Source organism: Lithobates pipiens, unplaced genomic scaffold (assembly GCF_037356315.1).
Source record: "Lithobates pipiens isolate NorthernLeopardFrog02 unplaced genomic scaffold, aLitPip1_a1.2 Scaffold_18, whole genome shotgun sequence".
Taxonomy (NCBI): Eukaryota; Metazoa; Chordata; class Amphibia; order Anura; family Ranidae; genus Lithobates; species Lithobates pipiens.
Window position 1 is genome coordinate 44,072,040 of NW_027507758.1, and position 17,284 is coordinate 44,089,323.

Genomic DNA, 17,284 nt, shown 5'->3' on the forward strand with positions numbered 1-17,284 from the left:
AAGCATCAAGGATGGTACATCTTCAACCAAAAAGGGGAAGTATATCTACTCTTACCGGAACAGGTGGACTTGAATGTCAGCGTCAACGAGTCATAAAGGCATGGATGCCGGGATCGGCAGAACTCCAATAAACCCAGGGCTTCCAGACACACAACTCCGAAAGGTGTTAGGGACCACCACCACACGGGGGCTGGACCTTTAGGCACGGAAGGACCGACTGAACCACAAAGGAACTCTCGTCCGAAAAGTTTATGCAAAGAAAAAATGCCCCCATATGGTGTAGATCAAAAAAAAAATGTTTATTTCTAAAAACTGGCATACACAGTGAGAATAAAAACTGTGATCACAGAATAAAAATGAGGGGCAATGTGAGAAGCAGAAAGCCAAGGCTGACGCGTTTCATCCCAAAGGACTTCAACTGGGGCATATAGCAGCTCCCCCAAATTGCACATATATATATACAGACTACATAAGAATAAAAAAGACCAATAATTGAGAACTAATTGGACCTCAATGGTTCCGAGGTCAGTGATTGAAGAAAAAATTGTCACCTCACCATATGGGCTCCAGGTCTCAATATGGGAACCAATAATAAAAGGAAAATCGGGTCATATGGGGTCAATCGCCGGCTCCACGTTGACCCGGAAATGTATGTTAAACTTAACCCGGAATTAGCATGGCTGATACGAGGCACACATCTTGTTGAAGAGCCCGCTAAAATCGGGTATAATCAGCCACATGATAAGTAGAAACCAATCATGGCCCCTGAACTCTCAAGTCACATGACTCAAAAATATTGAAGGGGGGAAGTGATTCCTATGAGGGTCTGGCTATATAATAAATAAAGCTTATTAATAAATTCTTGGTCCTTTAATAATAAAGCTTATTTTTCGTTCTTGGTCCTTTGTCATATTCTTTGTCAGTTCACTGCATCTCCTTCACACCAGTTCACATTAACAACATATTTTTTGTCAGTTTGTTTTAAGTATTGCATCTCCTCCACATCTCTCGTTCTCATTAATGTTCGCATTGTCTCTTTTTTGGCTTTTCACATGCCCATGGGGTTAACAACCTTTACATTGAACGTGAATCCGTGTGCGGAGGTGCTCACCCAGATTGTGAATCTTGGGTCTGCACGGTATGCCTGGATGTGTTGTGGCAGCCTCATTTTTGCATTTTGGCTGGGTGTCACCAGCACACCCCTCTGATTCATAGGGGGAATGTGACAGGCGACATCCTGCCAAGTAACCCATGTCATTACTAAGACTGTCCAGTGGGGACGCATTGGCACGGTGACGCCAATGTTGGCGCCACATGACTGACTCAGCCCTACGTCACTGGTTGTGACAGTTAGAGATTACCCACAGTCAGCTGACTCACCTTGCATCACGTGACTTGTTTGGACATGTGACTTGACTGTTTCCGGCAGCCGTGACCACTTCCGCCCACGTGGTCAGCAGTCCGGACCTGGTCTTTCTCATTGGTTTCTTGGTGATGGAAGACCGGGCAGTGTGGCCATTGATATTTGGGTCATGTGACTTGACAGTTCAGGGGCCATTATTGGTTTCTACTTGTCATGTGGCCGATTATACGTTATTTTCGCTGGATTTTCAACGAGATGTTTGCCTCGTGTCAGCCACGCTAATTCCGGGTTAAGTTTAACATACATTTCCGGGTCACCGTGGAGCCGGTGATTGACACCATGTGACCCAATTCTCCTTTTATTATTGGTTCCCATATTGAGGCCTGGAGCCCATATTGTCAGGTGATGAGTTTTTCTCCATTTACTGACCTCGGAACCATTGAGGTCCAATTGGTTCTCAATTATTGGTCTTTTTTATTCTTATGTAGTCTATAAATATGAGCATGTGGGGGAGCTGTTGTATGCTCCATTCGAAGTCCTTTGGGACGAAACGCATCGGGATTGGCTTTCTGCTTCTCACATTGCCCCTCATTTTTATTCTGAGATCACAGTTTTTATTCTCATTGATGTATGCCAGTTTTTAGAATTAAAAAAAAAACAACAATTTTTTGACTTGTACTATATGAAGCCATTTTTTCTTTCCATAAACTTTTTGGACGAGAGTTCCTTTGTGGTCCAATCAGTCCTTCCACGCCTAAAGGTCCAGCCTCGGTGTGGTGGTGGTCCCTAAGATCTTTCCGAGTTGTGTCTGGAGGCCGTGGGTTTCTTGGAGTTCTGTTGATCTGCCGATCCCGGTATCCATGCCTTTATGACTCGTTGTCGCTGACATTTGAGTCCACCTGTTCCGGTAAGAGTAGATACACTTCCCCTTTTTGGTCGAAGATGTACCATCCTTGGTGCTTTTTATACCAGACATTGCCAATGTATTCCATCTCTGATTAGTCATTTAGTGGTGGTTGATGCATATGGCCCTTCTCAGGACCTTCACACTCATTGGATTTTTCACATTTCCATTTGTGTTATTTCTGTATAATTGTTTTTTGTACTATTTACCTACATATTGATATATGAGTTCACCCCCTAGCGCTACATTATTTATCATTTACTCTTTAGCATCTTTGTCACATTGATTATGTAGCAGCTTTTCACCCTTCATTTAAGTTAGTGCAGTCATTTTCTTATTTACACTCTGGTAAAAATACATGAATGTTTAGGGGTTCTAAGAAATTTTCTAGCAAAAAAATACAGGTTTTTACTAGTATACAAAAAATGTCAGAAAAGGCCTGGTCCTCAAGTGGGGAAAAGTCCAGCTTTTTGCTGGATGCACATAAAGATGTAAAAATAGTTCCTATATACAGGTAAGCCTGGATCTGCACTCACTTTATAGTTTTTAGGACATGCTTTCCATTGTTAAAAGCAGATTGCTTATTATGTGAGCCCCGATGCCTTTCAATTCCAGTACCAAAGGCTGTTCTCATTAAAGCTTTGGAATGGTGAGCTTCACAGCAAATGATCCGCCGCTCAGGATGGTGCAGCACCTGTTTAATTTATCAGCAGAAATGTTGTCCCACAGGTTTTTTTAAAGCCCGCTTCTACCTATCTGACAAATTTGATATGAAGAAGCGGGGCAGCAAAATAATCAACTTTGTAAACATTATTTATTACCCATTGTCCCAGAAACGTCTCAATTGTAGAAACGGCGCTAAAGCACATCAAACATGTACAGATTAATGGCGTCAACAGCCGGTAAACATTATTACGGGTTAGAAGCAGGACATTACTGTCCGTAGCTGCCGGATTTACGGAAATTGGAATCATTGTCTTGGCGATGATTAGGCGGTCTACGAAAGACTCACTAGGTGAGCAGTAAAGGTCTTCCACAAAACACACTAAAATGAATAACAGCCCATATGTAAAAAAAAAAAACAGGACATGGTCATAATAGAGAGAGACCCTGTTTTTCCTTATCCATGCTGCAGGTTCTCTTGAAGGTAACCAAACGTCAGCCCCCATGGTTGGCATACCCACAAAGAATTCTTCTGGATCTGGGTACCATAGGAAAGGACCATGGCCCTGGACCTAGTAGCAAGAGAAAAACTCACCCAAGCTCTACCGCTATATAGTATAGTTGGTGTGTAGAGTAGTCGGTGCTCTGGCTAATTAAGCTCACAAAAGATCCATAGAATGTACAGGCTGGCAACCCGGCAGCTTCTCCATAGAAAATATTTATTTAACCATTGCAGCAATAACATCATCCAAAAAACAGACATGTTTCGCCCTTAGGCCTCCATCAAAGGCTTTTAATGAAGGTCTAAGGCCGAAAAGCGTCAGTTTTTTGGATGATGTTATTGCTGTAATGCTTACATAAATATTTTCTATGGAGCAGCTGTCGAGTTGCCAGCCTGTACTTTCCATGGCCCTGGACCTGGTTAATTAAACTAACAGCCCACGTGTAAAAAAACAGCCCTTCGTCCAGTTCAAGTCGCATGCCAAGTTACAGCCTATTGCCGGCAATGCTACTACTGTTCATATCGGTGGGACACCATCTTTGCGGTGCTGCACCGATTTGCAAAAGCAGTTCCTGCACTACTTTTCATGATTTTGGGTGCAACTTGAATAGGCATCTGTGCTTGAAGCTGCACAGATGTCTTCCAAGTCGCCCCCCAAAGTCGCACTGACATGTAGCTTTGAAAACCGTGCGATTTGAGTACAAGCAGCCTGCTTTTTTGTTTTTGTCGTTTGATCACTGCCGGTGGCTAAAGCAGTGACCATTGTATTCTGATGGCTTGGAAACCTTCTGCTGTCAGAATACAATGGCTCCAAGAGAGGGAATCCCCCATAAACACTGGCTGTATTGATGGGGGAATCGAGCAATGGGTTGAAGGAAAGAAAATTGCACAATGCATGGCCTGTCTTGAGCTGCTGGAGTCACAAGATCCTTATTTTTTGCTGTTAGCGAAGGCAGAACGCAGTTCCCTGAGCTGGCGTAGCTGTTATTTTGTGTTTCTACATTAATCCTTAAAAAATGTTCTGCTTCTAATAAATGTGGCTCCAGCAACTCCCTCTCCAGATGTAAATGCTGTACCTATTTTTAAACACCATGATAGCACATTGCGGAGCCTCGTGTATTATGTAAGACTCCTTCCTTCGGCGGACTTACCCAGTGAAGAGGCCCAATGCAGACCTTGGCAGCGAGGAGCAGAACAGTTGGGTCTGTGGGACGCAGCTTGCTACACTCTCTCAGCACTGACACAGCATAGGAATACTGGAGGAGGAAAGGTGAGAGAGGATTAGGAGCCATTAATCATTATTTCTACAGATACTCATATATGGATCTCTACGTGCGAATAGCAAAATTAGGTTTTTTAATGCTACTATATTTTCCAGCTTTTTAAAGAGAAAACTGAACACTTCCCATAAGCCAATTACCCTATTAGTATGTTTTTTTTTTTGTTTTTAAAAATCTTTTTATTGAGTATAAGACATACAAACAGACAATCAACAGTAAACCTGCCACAGCATTAGGACTAGATCCACGCAGGAGTCGGTGCCAGCCGAAAATTGAGCAGCTTCCATCATTAGTGACCTACAGCGGTAGAACGTCCAAAAGAAAATAACAAACAAACAACCTAGTGCTGTACTGGCTGTATTGGCTCTTGCTCTATTGAAATATCTAAGGATCAAATCTTTCAGTCGAGACCCAGGGGACAATAATAGATATCAAATAAACCCATATCAGAGATTATAATACAAAAAAGTCACCCAATGTATCAAAATCACATCCACCGTAAAGTGGTATTATGTACATGCTCAATCAGTCTGCGGTTGCCGTGGAGGCCTCCACCAGCCATTTGGCCCACAGTTTATCATATTTTTTGGGGCATACTCTATTTTGGTAGGTTTCCTTATAGAGTGCTAGTACTTGATTGACGTGTTTTCCATAGCAATATGGATGGCGGGGGCACGGTTTTTCCAGCAGAGAGTGATCATTTTCCTGGCATAAAAAATCCTATCGGAGTTCTCTCTGAGATCCTGGGGGCTAATTCTTCTACTCAGCCTAAAAGGCATATCTGCAGGGTTGGGGCTATGTCTATTCCCACCACTTCTTGTATTACAGATAGTATTTGTGACCAGTAGTTTTTTAATTGCTGGGCAGGATCAGAACAAGTGTATAAAGTCGCCCACCCTATTAGTATGTTTAACCACTTAAAGCGGGGTTCCACCCTAAAGTGGAACCTCCGCTAATCGGAACTCTCCCCCCCTCCGGTGTCACAATTGGCACCTTACAGGGGGCCGGGGGGTGGAGATACCTGTCAAAGACAGGTATTTACACCCACTTCCGGGCATAGACTCCCGTGGGAGTCTATGTCCTATCCTGTCCTGCCGCGCTGTCTGCTGGGACACACACGGGTCCCAGTGACAGCGCAGAGAATTTCTATTGCGCTGCGCAACTCGCGCATGCGCAGTAGGGAACCGGGAAGTGAAGCCGATTCGCTTCACTTCCTGATTCCCTCACCTAGAATGGTGACGGCAGCAGCCGAGAGCCGAGCGATCGATCGGCCTCGGCTGCCGGCATCGCTGGAACCCGGGACAGGTGAGTGTCCATTTATTAAAAGTCAGCAGCTGTAGTATTTATAGCTGCTGGCTTTTAATATTTTTTTTTTTTAGGTGGAATCCCTCTTTAAGGACCGAGTCTATTTTTCAAACTTGTTGTTTACAACATAAAATCATTTTTTTGCTAGAAAATAGCTTAGAACCCTCAAACATTTTATATATATATATATGTGTGTGTGTGTGTGTGTATATATATATATATATATATATATATATATATATATATATTTTTTTTTTTTTTTTTTTTTTTTCAGACACACTAGAGAATAAAATGGTGGTCGTTGCAATACTTTGTCCAATCAACAGCTGTACCAGTGCACAAAACATCTGTCAGTGTCCAATCAACATTGGTACCAGTGCACAAAACATCTGTCAGTGTCCAATCAACATTGGTACCAGTGCACAAAACATCTGTCAGTGTCCAATCAACATTGGTACCAGTGCACAAAACATCTGTCAGTGTCCAATCAACATCTGTACCAGTGCACAAAACATCTGTTACAGCATACGCATTCCATCAACATCTGTAGCAGTGCACAACAACATCTGCAATAGTGTTCCATTGTAACATCAACATCTGTCAGTGTCCGCAGGTGGATGGTCAACATCTGTTACAGTGTACAAGTGCACAAAAACATCTGTCAGTGTATCAGTGTCCCACCAATACAAAATTTAAAGTGCCCCTGTCCCCCCCATGCTTGTGTGCAAAAGCGAACGTACACATTGGTCTTGCATGTATACGTAAACAGCAATTGCACCACATGTGAGGCACCACTGCAAACGTCTGTGTAACTCTAAATTGGTAACAAATAAAGGCTTATAAATCGTCGCCTATGGTGATTTTTAAATACCGAAGTTTAGCGCCATTTCACAAGCATGCACAATTTTAAAGTCTGACATTTTTGGTTATCTCTTTACCCGGCGCAACAACAAATTTTATATTTTACCAAAAACTTGGATATTATATTGTCTTTGTGTGCACTGAAATTCATTAAAATGTATTTATGCATTAGTGTGTAAAACTGTGTTTGAAAAACTGCTGTTCAAATAGTGTGTGACTTAAAAATTTGCAAAACCCACCATTTTATTTTCTAGGGCTCCTGCTACAAAAATATATAATGTTTTGGGGTTCTAAGTAATTTTCTAGCAAAAATACAGATTTTTACTTGTAAAAAAAAAAAAAAAAGGCCTGGTCTTAACCACTTCAATACCGGGCACTTAAACACCTTCCTGCCCAGACCAATTTTGAGCTTTCAGCGCTGTCGCACTTTGAATGACAATTGCGCGGTCATGCTACACTGCACCCAAATGAAATTTTTATCATTTTTTTCCCACAAATAGAGCTTTCTTTTGGTGGTATTTGATCACCTCTGCGGTTTTTATTTTTTGCGCTACAAATAAAAAAATACCGAAAATTTTGAAAAAAAAAAATGTTTTTTTTTTGTTTCAGTTTCAAAACTTTGTAAATAAGTACGTTTTCTCCTTCACTGATGGGCACTGATGGGGCTACACTGATGGGCACTGATAAGGCGGCACTGATGGGCACCAATGAAGTGGCACTGATGAGGTGGCATTGATGGACACTGATAGGCGGCACTGATAGGCGGCACGGATGGGCGACACGAATGGGCGACACGGATGGGCGACACGGATGGGCGACACGGATGGGCGACATGGATGGACACTGATAGGTGGCACAAATTGGCACTGATAGCTGGCACGGATTGGCATGGATGGGCGGCAGAGATGGGCATGGATAGGCGGCACAGATGGGCATGGGTGGGCACTGATAGGCGGCACAGGTGGGCACTCATAGGCGGCACAGGTGGGCACTCATAGGCGGCACAGGTGGGCACTCATAACAGGTGGGCACTCATAGGCGGCACAGGTGGGCACTCATAGGCGGCATTGGTGTTATACTGTACTAATGGATGCCAATCAGTGCCAAACAATAATGCATGCCAATCAGTGATGCCCATTGTGGGCACTGATTGGCATCCATTATGGGCACTGATTGGCATCCATTGTGCTGACCATTGGCATCCCTGGTGGTCTAGGGAGGATTACCTTTTCCCTGGTGGTCTGGTGGCGTCCCTGGTGGTCCAGTGTGGGCATCCTCGGGGGGGCTGTGCTGATAATCGATCAGCACAGACCCCCCTGTCAGAGGAGCAGCCGATCGGCTCTCCTCTACTCGCGTCTGACAGGCGCGAGTGAGGAAAAGCCGATCACCGGCTCTTCCCATTTACACTGTGATCAGCCGAGATTGGACACGGCTGATCACGTGGTAAAGAGTCTCCGTCGGAGACTCTTTACCGAGATCGTAGTTGCCGGGTGTCAGACTGACACCCCGCAACAACGATCGCCGCGATGCGCGCCCCCGGGGGCGCGCAGCGGCTCATAATCCTGATCACGTCATATGACGTCCGGTCAGGATTATGAAACCACTTTGCCGCCGTCTTTTTCTAATAGGGCGGGCGGCAAGTGGTTAAGGTAGATAATGGCTGAAGGTGCTCCTTGGTTGTTGGGCCTCTCTATGTGGCTAGGCTGTGGAAAATTCTCACACATGTGGTATTGCCATACTCAGGAGAAGTAGTAGAATGTGTTTCAGGGTGTACTTGCAAGTATGCCTATGCCTTGCATTAGAAAAAAATACATTTTCCAAAGAATTGTGGGAAAAAATTGCAACTTCAAATACTCGCCATGCCTTTTAATAAATACCCTGGACTGTCTACCTTCCAAAAAGGGTCATTTGGGGGGTATTTGTACTGTCTAGGCATGTTAGGGTCTTAAGAAATGAGATAGGTTGTCAGTACGTCCGGTGTGATCAATGATTGGCACCATAGTTTGTAGACTCGATAACTTTCACAAAGACCAAATAATATACACTGATCTGGGTTATTTTCACCAAAGAAATGTAGGAGTATAAATGTTACTCAAAATGTATAAAGAAAAATTACTTATTTGCAAAATTTTATAACAGAAACTTTTTTTTCCCCAAATTTAGGCTTTTTTTTCCATTTGTAGCGCAAAAGAATAAAAAACCCAGTGGTGATTAAATACAACCAAAGAAAAGCTCTATTTTTGTGAAAAAAATTATAAAGATTTCATTTGGGTACAGTGTTGCATGACCACACAATTCCTATTCAAAGTGTGACAGCGCTAAAAGCTGAAAATTGGCCTGGGTAGGAAGAGGGTGAAAGTACCCGGTATTAAAGTGTTTGTAACCCTAAAAAATTTTTTAATAAGATCCTGCTCCTTCAAGGCATGAATAACAGCACAGTGCTTGTGCTGTGCAAGTCTTCTCTTCCTAACATGTAATAAACCTGGTTGATCCTGCCAGTGACCACGATAATCATGGCTGCTGAGCCCTGACTACCGTTACGTGGTTACGTGCCTCTGTCCCCAGCAGCCCTTGTCTCTCCCCCCTCCCTCCCTGCCAGCATGAGACTGCTTTCCTCCCTGCCTCTATTCAGCATAAAGCCCCGTACACACGAGAGGACTTATGTCCGACAGACTTCCGAAGGAGTTCTGCCGGAGTTCTGAGGGACTTTTCGACTGAGCGGACTTGGCCACACACAATCACACTAAACTCCGACGGATTCGAACGTGATGACGTACGACTGGACTCGAATAAGGAAGTTCATAGCCAGTAGCCAATAGCTGCCCTAGTGTCGGTTTTAGTCCGTCGGAATAGCATACACACGAGCGAATTTTTCGAAGGGACCGGGTCCGGCGGAGTTCCGGCGGGAAAATTTGAAGCATGTTCCATATTCTAAAGTCCGTCAGACTTTGGTATATCAAAAGTCCGTTGCAGCCCACACACGATCGAATAGTCTGACGGAATCAGTCCGTCGGACTTTGGATGTTGAAAAGTCCGCTCGTGTGTACGCGGCATAAGGCAGCACATATCAATGTATCCCACGTAGATATGCTGCCATTAACAAATGTGTAAGGGCTGTTTCACAAGGGCGGTCCACCTAATGGACTCCACTTTTCTCACCAGGGGATGGATTCGTTGATCCCCGCTGAGCAGTTGGATGACAGGACTGTCTCCGCTCACTGTTCAAAGACGGACCTGTCAAGAGTCCCGCTCTCTTTTATGGGGAAATTGGATGAAACGGACCATCTGTCCGTTTTCTTCCGATCCTATACGATCCGCCAGACGGATGGAAAATATGGTCTCCAGCCATCTGGAATTTGCGGAGAGAATTGGATCGGATAGTAGCGGGTGTCAGCGGACATGTCACCACTGACATCCACCGCTCCATAGAGATGAATGGAGGATCTGGACAGGTCTGCCTGAAAAACTCAACAGATGGACCTGATCGGAAAGTCCATGTGAAAAGGGCCTTATGCCGCGTACACACGACCGTTTTTTTCCGTCAGAATAAACTCTGACGTTTTTTCCGACGGAATTCTGCTGAAACAGTCTTGCCTACACACGATCACACCAAAGTTCGATCGTCTAGAACTAGTGACGTACAACATGTACGACGGGACTAGAAAAAGGAAGTTCAATAGCCAGTAGCCAATAGCTGCCCTTGCGTCGTTTTTGGTCCTTCGGAACAGCATACAGACAAACAGTTTTCCCGATAGGAATTGATTCCGTCGGAAAGATTTAAAACATGTTCTATTTCTAGGTCCATCAGAAATTTTGAAAAGAAATGTCTGATGAGGCCCACACACAATCGGAATACCCAATGAAAAGATTCAGTCTGACTTTTTCTGTCGGAAACTCCGACCGTGTGTACACGGCATTCGTGTTTGTTAGGCCAAATATATTTTTTGACACCGCTGCCGTGTGGTCACGTAATCCCCAGGACTGGCCGGCCTTGATCTATGTAGAGAAGCATGAAGGGCCTGTGAAGTCAGCCGGCCAGCAAAGGGGAATCTTGGCCCCTCTCGATTTTCTCCATAGATCGAGGCCGGCCAGCACAGGGGGATCACGTGACCGCACGGCTGCTGTGTCAAAAAAGGCATATAGCCTTTTAATTTCTAACAAACACTTACACTTTTGTTAATGGCAGCATACCTGCATTGGATACATGTAAATTCACATAGTGACTTTACAAACACTTTAAGGTGGTTAAGGAGGAGGAGTCAGTGCAGGAATCTCTGCTTGCAGGCAGCCAGGTAACATGGGATATGTAGTCCTTAGAAATTGAGGAGACGCTATAAAGCATTCAGGGAGTCCAGGAAGTTGTGGAAAGAGACGGCCAGCAGACAGCCAGCACTCACAACATGAAAGGAGATTTTTCAAGTTAGCTTATATTGGATTGTCAAAAATAACTATTGTTTGCATTGCTATTACAATGATGATGTTAGAAAAAGAAAATGTAAGCTGGGACTATAAATTTACTTTAATTTTATTACAAGGATTGATGCATTATTCTATCTATCGAACTACCATAACATTGCGTCTATGGGGACAATGAAGGGGAATAAGCTGACCCCCACCCAGCTGCTTTACTTACTCTGTCCATCCTCTTCTATGTTTACCACGACCACTTCCAAAGCTTCCTGGCCTCAATACATAGAACTGTGCACACAGATCTAAAACTGCCAGCAAATTATAGCTGGAAATCCCTGGACAAATATACCTTTATTAGAAAAAGAAGAATCTCCCCCTTCCTATGAACAGAAGTGACTTCATTTTATGAAGTTCTAATTGAAAATCATTGCAGAGCCAACAAACCGGCGATACAATCATCTCTAGTGTTGTGTTTATTCAACTTCCTTCTCTGATCTGTATTTAAAACAGAACTAAACTCTCTCAATCAACATTGACTATTTTTAATCTCTATGCTGCTATCATTAGTAAATAGATAGGAAGGTATATTATATTTACTTGTTTTACTCTTGTTTTTTTTACATTTCTTCAGTTGTTTCCTGGTTTCTGGCTAAAATGATGTCATACATTCCAGGAACGTTCATGGGAGGAGGAGGAGCTTTCTCAGCTTAAAGCGGTTGTAAACTCTCCACCTCTGATTCTTCTTTTTTAAAGATTCCATTATATTAAGTTCTTAATACACATTACACAGTATAAATCATCCCCAATGGCATATTTCTTACTTTTTTCAGAAGTTGGAAAAATGTGTCCCTCCCGGAAAAAGCCAGAGCCATCTTAAAGTATAACCAAAGGCAAAACCTTTTCTTTATGTTTGGATAGAGTGGAGAGGGATTAGTACCCCTGTCAATTTTTATTTCTGTCTGTGCCCCCATTAGGGAGATTTGCCCTCTCTATTTGTACTATTATCATTGGAAGTGAAACTAAGAGAAAATACCAAATGTTGGGTTGGACACAGAAAGGTAATAATCACTTCCTGGTTTGGATATGGGACAGGAAGTGAAGGTAAACCTCCTCAAAAGGGCACAGATGGCAAAAAATAAACCAACAGGGCTTATAACTCTACCCAAAATCCTTACCCTATCCAAAATGAAAATGTTTTGCCTATAGTTCTAAGTGTTGTCTTCCGAGTCTGTAGTAGAATGTACCGTATTTATCAGCGTATAACACGCGCCGGCGTATAATACGCACCCCAAGTTTAGGAGGGAATTTTAAGGAAAAAAAACGTGCATTTAAATGCCCATCATTGCAGTTTAAATATGGTGCCGGCTATTCTCGGCTCCTCTCTGCGGCTCACGGCTCCTCTCGCAGTCCCGCCCAGTCCCACCCTATGATGGACATAACACAGGTCCAATGGCAGGAGTGGGCGTGACTGTGAGCGGAGCCAAGAGATGCCGAGATTAGCCAAGTACACTCGACTATGTATGTATATCGGCGCCACTCGCTCCTGCGCTCAAAATCAGCGGGGGATCGGTGTATAACACGCACCCACAATTTTCCCCTACATACAGTACTTCCGCCAGTGGCAGCCCATGCATTAGGGGTGCATTAGGGGTGCACGAGCGCCATCCCCCCATCCATGTGTTCCAATGGGGAGGTGTCTCTTTGAAGCACGTGATTGGAGACCCCCAGCACCTCTAAGACTGAAAACTGAGCACCGCTGATTGCTCGGCTCTCAGAGCTCCGTGAGCAGAGAACCGGTGACTGTCAGTCAGCAGCTCTCTGGTCTGCCCCCCCCCCCCCCCACTCACTGCTCTCTGGAGCGCTGGGTCACGGAGGGGGCGGGAGCAACTGGCTCAAACTCTCAGCGGCTCGTGGAGAGGCTGAGCCGGGTGCCGATCCAGGTATGTGAGCGGATCCCGATTCCATTGTCGTGATCTTGCCCGAACCTGGACTGGCCCTGTGACATCAGTAGACGGCAAACATCAGCCCACTGTCTGCTGAAAACGGGTCACCGGAGTGCAGAACGAACCACACCCCTGTGATCCACTGGAGATGTACAGCCAAATGAGCTTCGGCTGTACTTCTCCTTTAATGTTTAGGCCAAGTGCAATGAACCACTCTCTCAAACCAACCGACACAGGTTTGCTTCTACTGATCAGTATACTCTTCCTTTTCATTGAGCATGGCTTGCACTTCTGTTCTCTGGTTTGCTTTTTATTATTATGCGATAATCCAATTCCAACTTTTAGAAACCAGTTTGCTAGTTAAGTGAGTGGTGCCAATATAGACTCAGAGCCCATTTTCAAATTCAGCATCCATAGTCCCAAATGATACTACCCTCCAGCACCGCACAGTAATCAGCAAACCATGTGGGATGATGTGATACTCCAGCTGGACTGCAATTCTGTGATAAGTTGAAAACACTACACAGTTATGGAGACCACATTAAGGATGCCTAAATTCTAGCAGTAATTGTTTCACATGATCCATGTGGAATATGACTCATTTTGGTGACTGCACTGGGTTATGAACAAGCTGTGGGGAAAATATGTTGTTTTGTAATATTTAACCCTTCCCAGGAAAGCTGATGATGACGGGGAGCTACGAGGGCTGTATGCAAAAGTGGCCATAGTCTTTGTATTATCTTACGTAGGTCGTTCAAATTTCACATGCTGGTGGAGTAGATCTTCCTCTATAATAACTCTTCTTTTTTCTTCTTCTTTTTCATTGCAGGTAAATAATGGATTCCAAGTAGTAGCAATGTGCCGTCATTGAGGTCTTGATGAAGGAGGGGTGCAGGCTGTCTGATATTGAAGCGCCTCTCACTGCGTGGTTGGACTTTAATGTTGGCTTGACCTTCTTTAACCGCTTCCTGCCCACTGCATGGTGATATACGTCGGCAGAATGGCATGGGTGGGCAAAAGGGTGTACAGGTACATCCCCTTTAAGAAGCGGCACTGCGGGCGCACCGCGTGCCCGTCGCGTTCTCCATGACCGTGGGTCACATGACTGGATGTCCGCCGGGTGACTGCGATCGTGTCACGGAGAGGTAGAATGGGGAGATGCCTTTGTAAACAAAGTATTTCCCCGATCTGCCTAGTCTCATGACAGAGATCACTGCTCTCTGTCATCGAGAGCAGTGATCCCTGTCATGTGTGTTGAAGCCCATCCCCCCCAGTTAGAATTACTCCCTTCCTGACCGCTGCACGGTGATATACGTCGGCAGAATGGCATGGGTGGGCAAACGGGTGTACAGGTACATCCCCTTTAAGAAGCGGCACTGCGGGCGCACCGCGTGCCCGTCGTGTTCTCCATGACCGTGGGTCACATGACTCGATGTCCGCCGGGTGACTGCGATCGTGTCACGGAGAGGTAGAACGGGGGGATGCCTTTGTAAAAAAAAGTATTTCCCCGATCTGCCTAGTGTCATCGAGAGCAGTGATCCCTGTCATGTGTGTTGAAGCCCATCCCCCCCACAGTTAGAATTACTCCCTAGGACAAACTTAACCCCTTCATCACCCCCTAGTGGTTAACCCCTTCACTGCCCGTGTCATTCACGCAGTAATCAGTGCATTTTGTATAGCACTGATCACTGTATAAATGACAATGGTCCCAAAATAGTGTCAAAAGTGTCCGACGTGTCCGCCATAATGTCGCAGTCATGATAAAAAAAATACTGATAAAAAAATTACAAAAAAAAAAAAATTATAATAAAAATGCCATAAAACTATCCCCTATTTTGTAGACGCTATACATTTTGCGCAAACCAATCAATATACACTTATTGTGAATTTTTTTTTTTTTTTTTACCAAAAATATGAAGAATAATACATATTGGCCTAAACTGAGGAAAAAAATATTTTTTTAATACATTTTTGGGGATATTTATTATAGCAAAAAGTAAAAAATATTGCTCTTTTTTCAAAATTGTCGCTCTTTTTTTGTTTATAACGCAAAAAATAAAAACCGCAGAGGTGATCAAATACAACCAAAAGAAAGCTCTGTTTGTGGGGAAAAAAGGACGTCAATTTTGTTTGGGTACAACGTCGCACGACCGCGCAATTGTCAGTTGAAGCGACGCAGTGCCGAAATCGCAAAAAGTGCTCTGGTCAGGAAGGGGGGAAATCCTTCCGGGGCTGAAGTGGTTAAACTTCTTCACCGATCTGTGTGCATTGCTCTTGTCAATGTGTCATCTCCGTAAACATTGTGTGGATGGCGGACACTGTGCACCCCTCCTTCGTCAAGAACTCAATGAGGGAACATTGCTTCTGCTTGGAATCTATTATTTACCTGCAATGAATAAGAAGATGAAGAGGAATACTATAGAGGAAGATTTATGCTAGTCAAGATGTGAAATTTGAACAACCTATGTACGGTGCCTTGAAAAAGTATTTATACCCCTTGAAATTTTCAACATTTTGTCATGTAACATAAATGGATTTTATTGGGATTTTATGTGATAGACCAACACAGAGTGACACATAATTGTGAAGTGGAAGGAAAATGATAAATGGTTTTCTAATTTTTTACAAATAAATATGTGAAAAGTGTGACGTGCATTTGTATGGCGCCCCCCTGAGTCAATACTTTATAGAACCACCTTTCGCAGCAATTACAGCTGCAAGTCTTTTTGGGGATGTCTCTACCAGCTTTGCACATCTAGAGAGTGACATTTTTGCCCATTCTTCTTTCCAGAATATCTCAAGCTCTGTCAGATTGGATGGAGAGTGTCTGTGAACAGCAATTTTCAAGTTTTGCCACAGATTTTCAATTGGATTTGGGTCTGGGCTTTGACTAAGCCATTCTAACACATGGAAATGCTTTGATCTAAACCATTCCATTTTAGCTCTGGCTTCTAAACCATTTTATTGTAGCAAATTTTAGGCCATTTTGGAACGCCTGAGAGGAGAGAGAAGATTGAGATGATTCGTTATTTACACTGTACGCTGTTTGAAGTTGCATTACCTGTATACCTTATGTGGTGCCCTAAAAGGAATCGGAGTACCTTAGACACAAAGGAACTTGTTGACCCCCAGTAACAGGGGGTCAATGCTCTCTGGTGAGAGCACACCTTTATTATTCATAACAAAACAGAGTTGCACTTCCTAAATAACAACCAATAAATCCTTAAAGAGGGAGTCCACCTAAAACAAAGTTATTAAAAGCCAGCAGCTACAAATACTGCAGGTTCTGACTTTTAAATAAATGGACACTTACCTTTTCCTGGAGTCCAGTGATGTCGGCAGCCAAAGCCGAGCAATCGCTTGGCTCTCGGCTGCTGCCGGCGCCATTCCCGGTGAGGGAATCAGGAAGTAAAGCATTGCGGCTTCACTTCCCGGTTCCCTACTGCGCATGCGCAAGGCACGCAGCGCAATGAGTATGGTCTACGCTGTCTCTGGGACCCATGTGTGTCCCAGCAGACAATGTGGCGGGACAGGAAGAGGCATAGACTCCCGTGGGAGTCTATGCCCAGAAGTGGGTGCAAATACCTGTCTTAGACAGGTATCTGCACTCCCCTCCCTCCTGAAAGGTGTCAAATGTGACACCAGAGGGGGGGAGGGTTCTGAAAAGCGGAGATTACATTTTTGTGTGAACCTCCACTTTAAATAAGAATAAATGATTAACTTGAAATGTAGCAAGATACTGAGTGCACAATCAAATATTCATGTTCCCTGACTGGGAATAGTGAATAATGAAATATACGTGTTCTCTAAATAGGAATAGTGAACAATAGACAATAAAGATAAAGTCCACACACTCCAAAAAATGAATTGAACAAAAATAAGAGTCCAAATGCACAAATATAATCCTCACGGGATGATGCAGCCACTGTGACTCCCCCCATACGCATTACACCAAATGGGCTACTACACCACGTGACTTCTTCAGTAAGGGCTGGGCTGGCTTTTTTTGGTGGGATTTTGTTATATCACCTACTACATATATCACTACATAGT

At 43.9% G+C, this 17,284-nt stretch overlaps 1 protein-coding gene across 1 annotated transcript in view; it reads right to left on the minus strand.

Annotated features, from left to right (window-relative positions):
- The window catches only part of TTC7A (tetratricopeptide repeat domain 7A), a 544,118-nt gene that overhangs the window by 323,390 nt on the left and 203,444 nt on the right, over positions 1 to 17,284 (minus strand). The window contains exon 11 of the mRNA XM_077485633.1: positions 4,584 to 4,688. Within this exon, the coding sequence (XP_077341759.1) occupies positions 4,584 to 4,688 (105 nt within the window). The remainder of the gene's footprint in view (positions 1 to 4,583; positions 4,689 to 17,284) is intronic.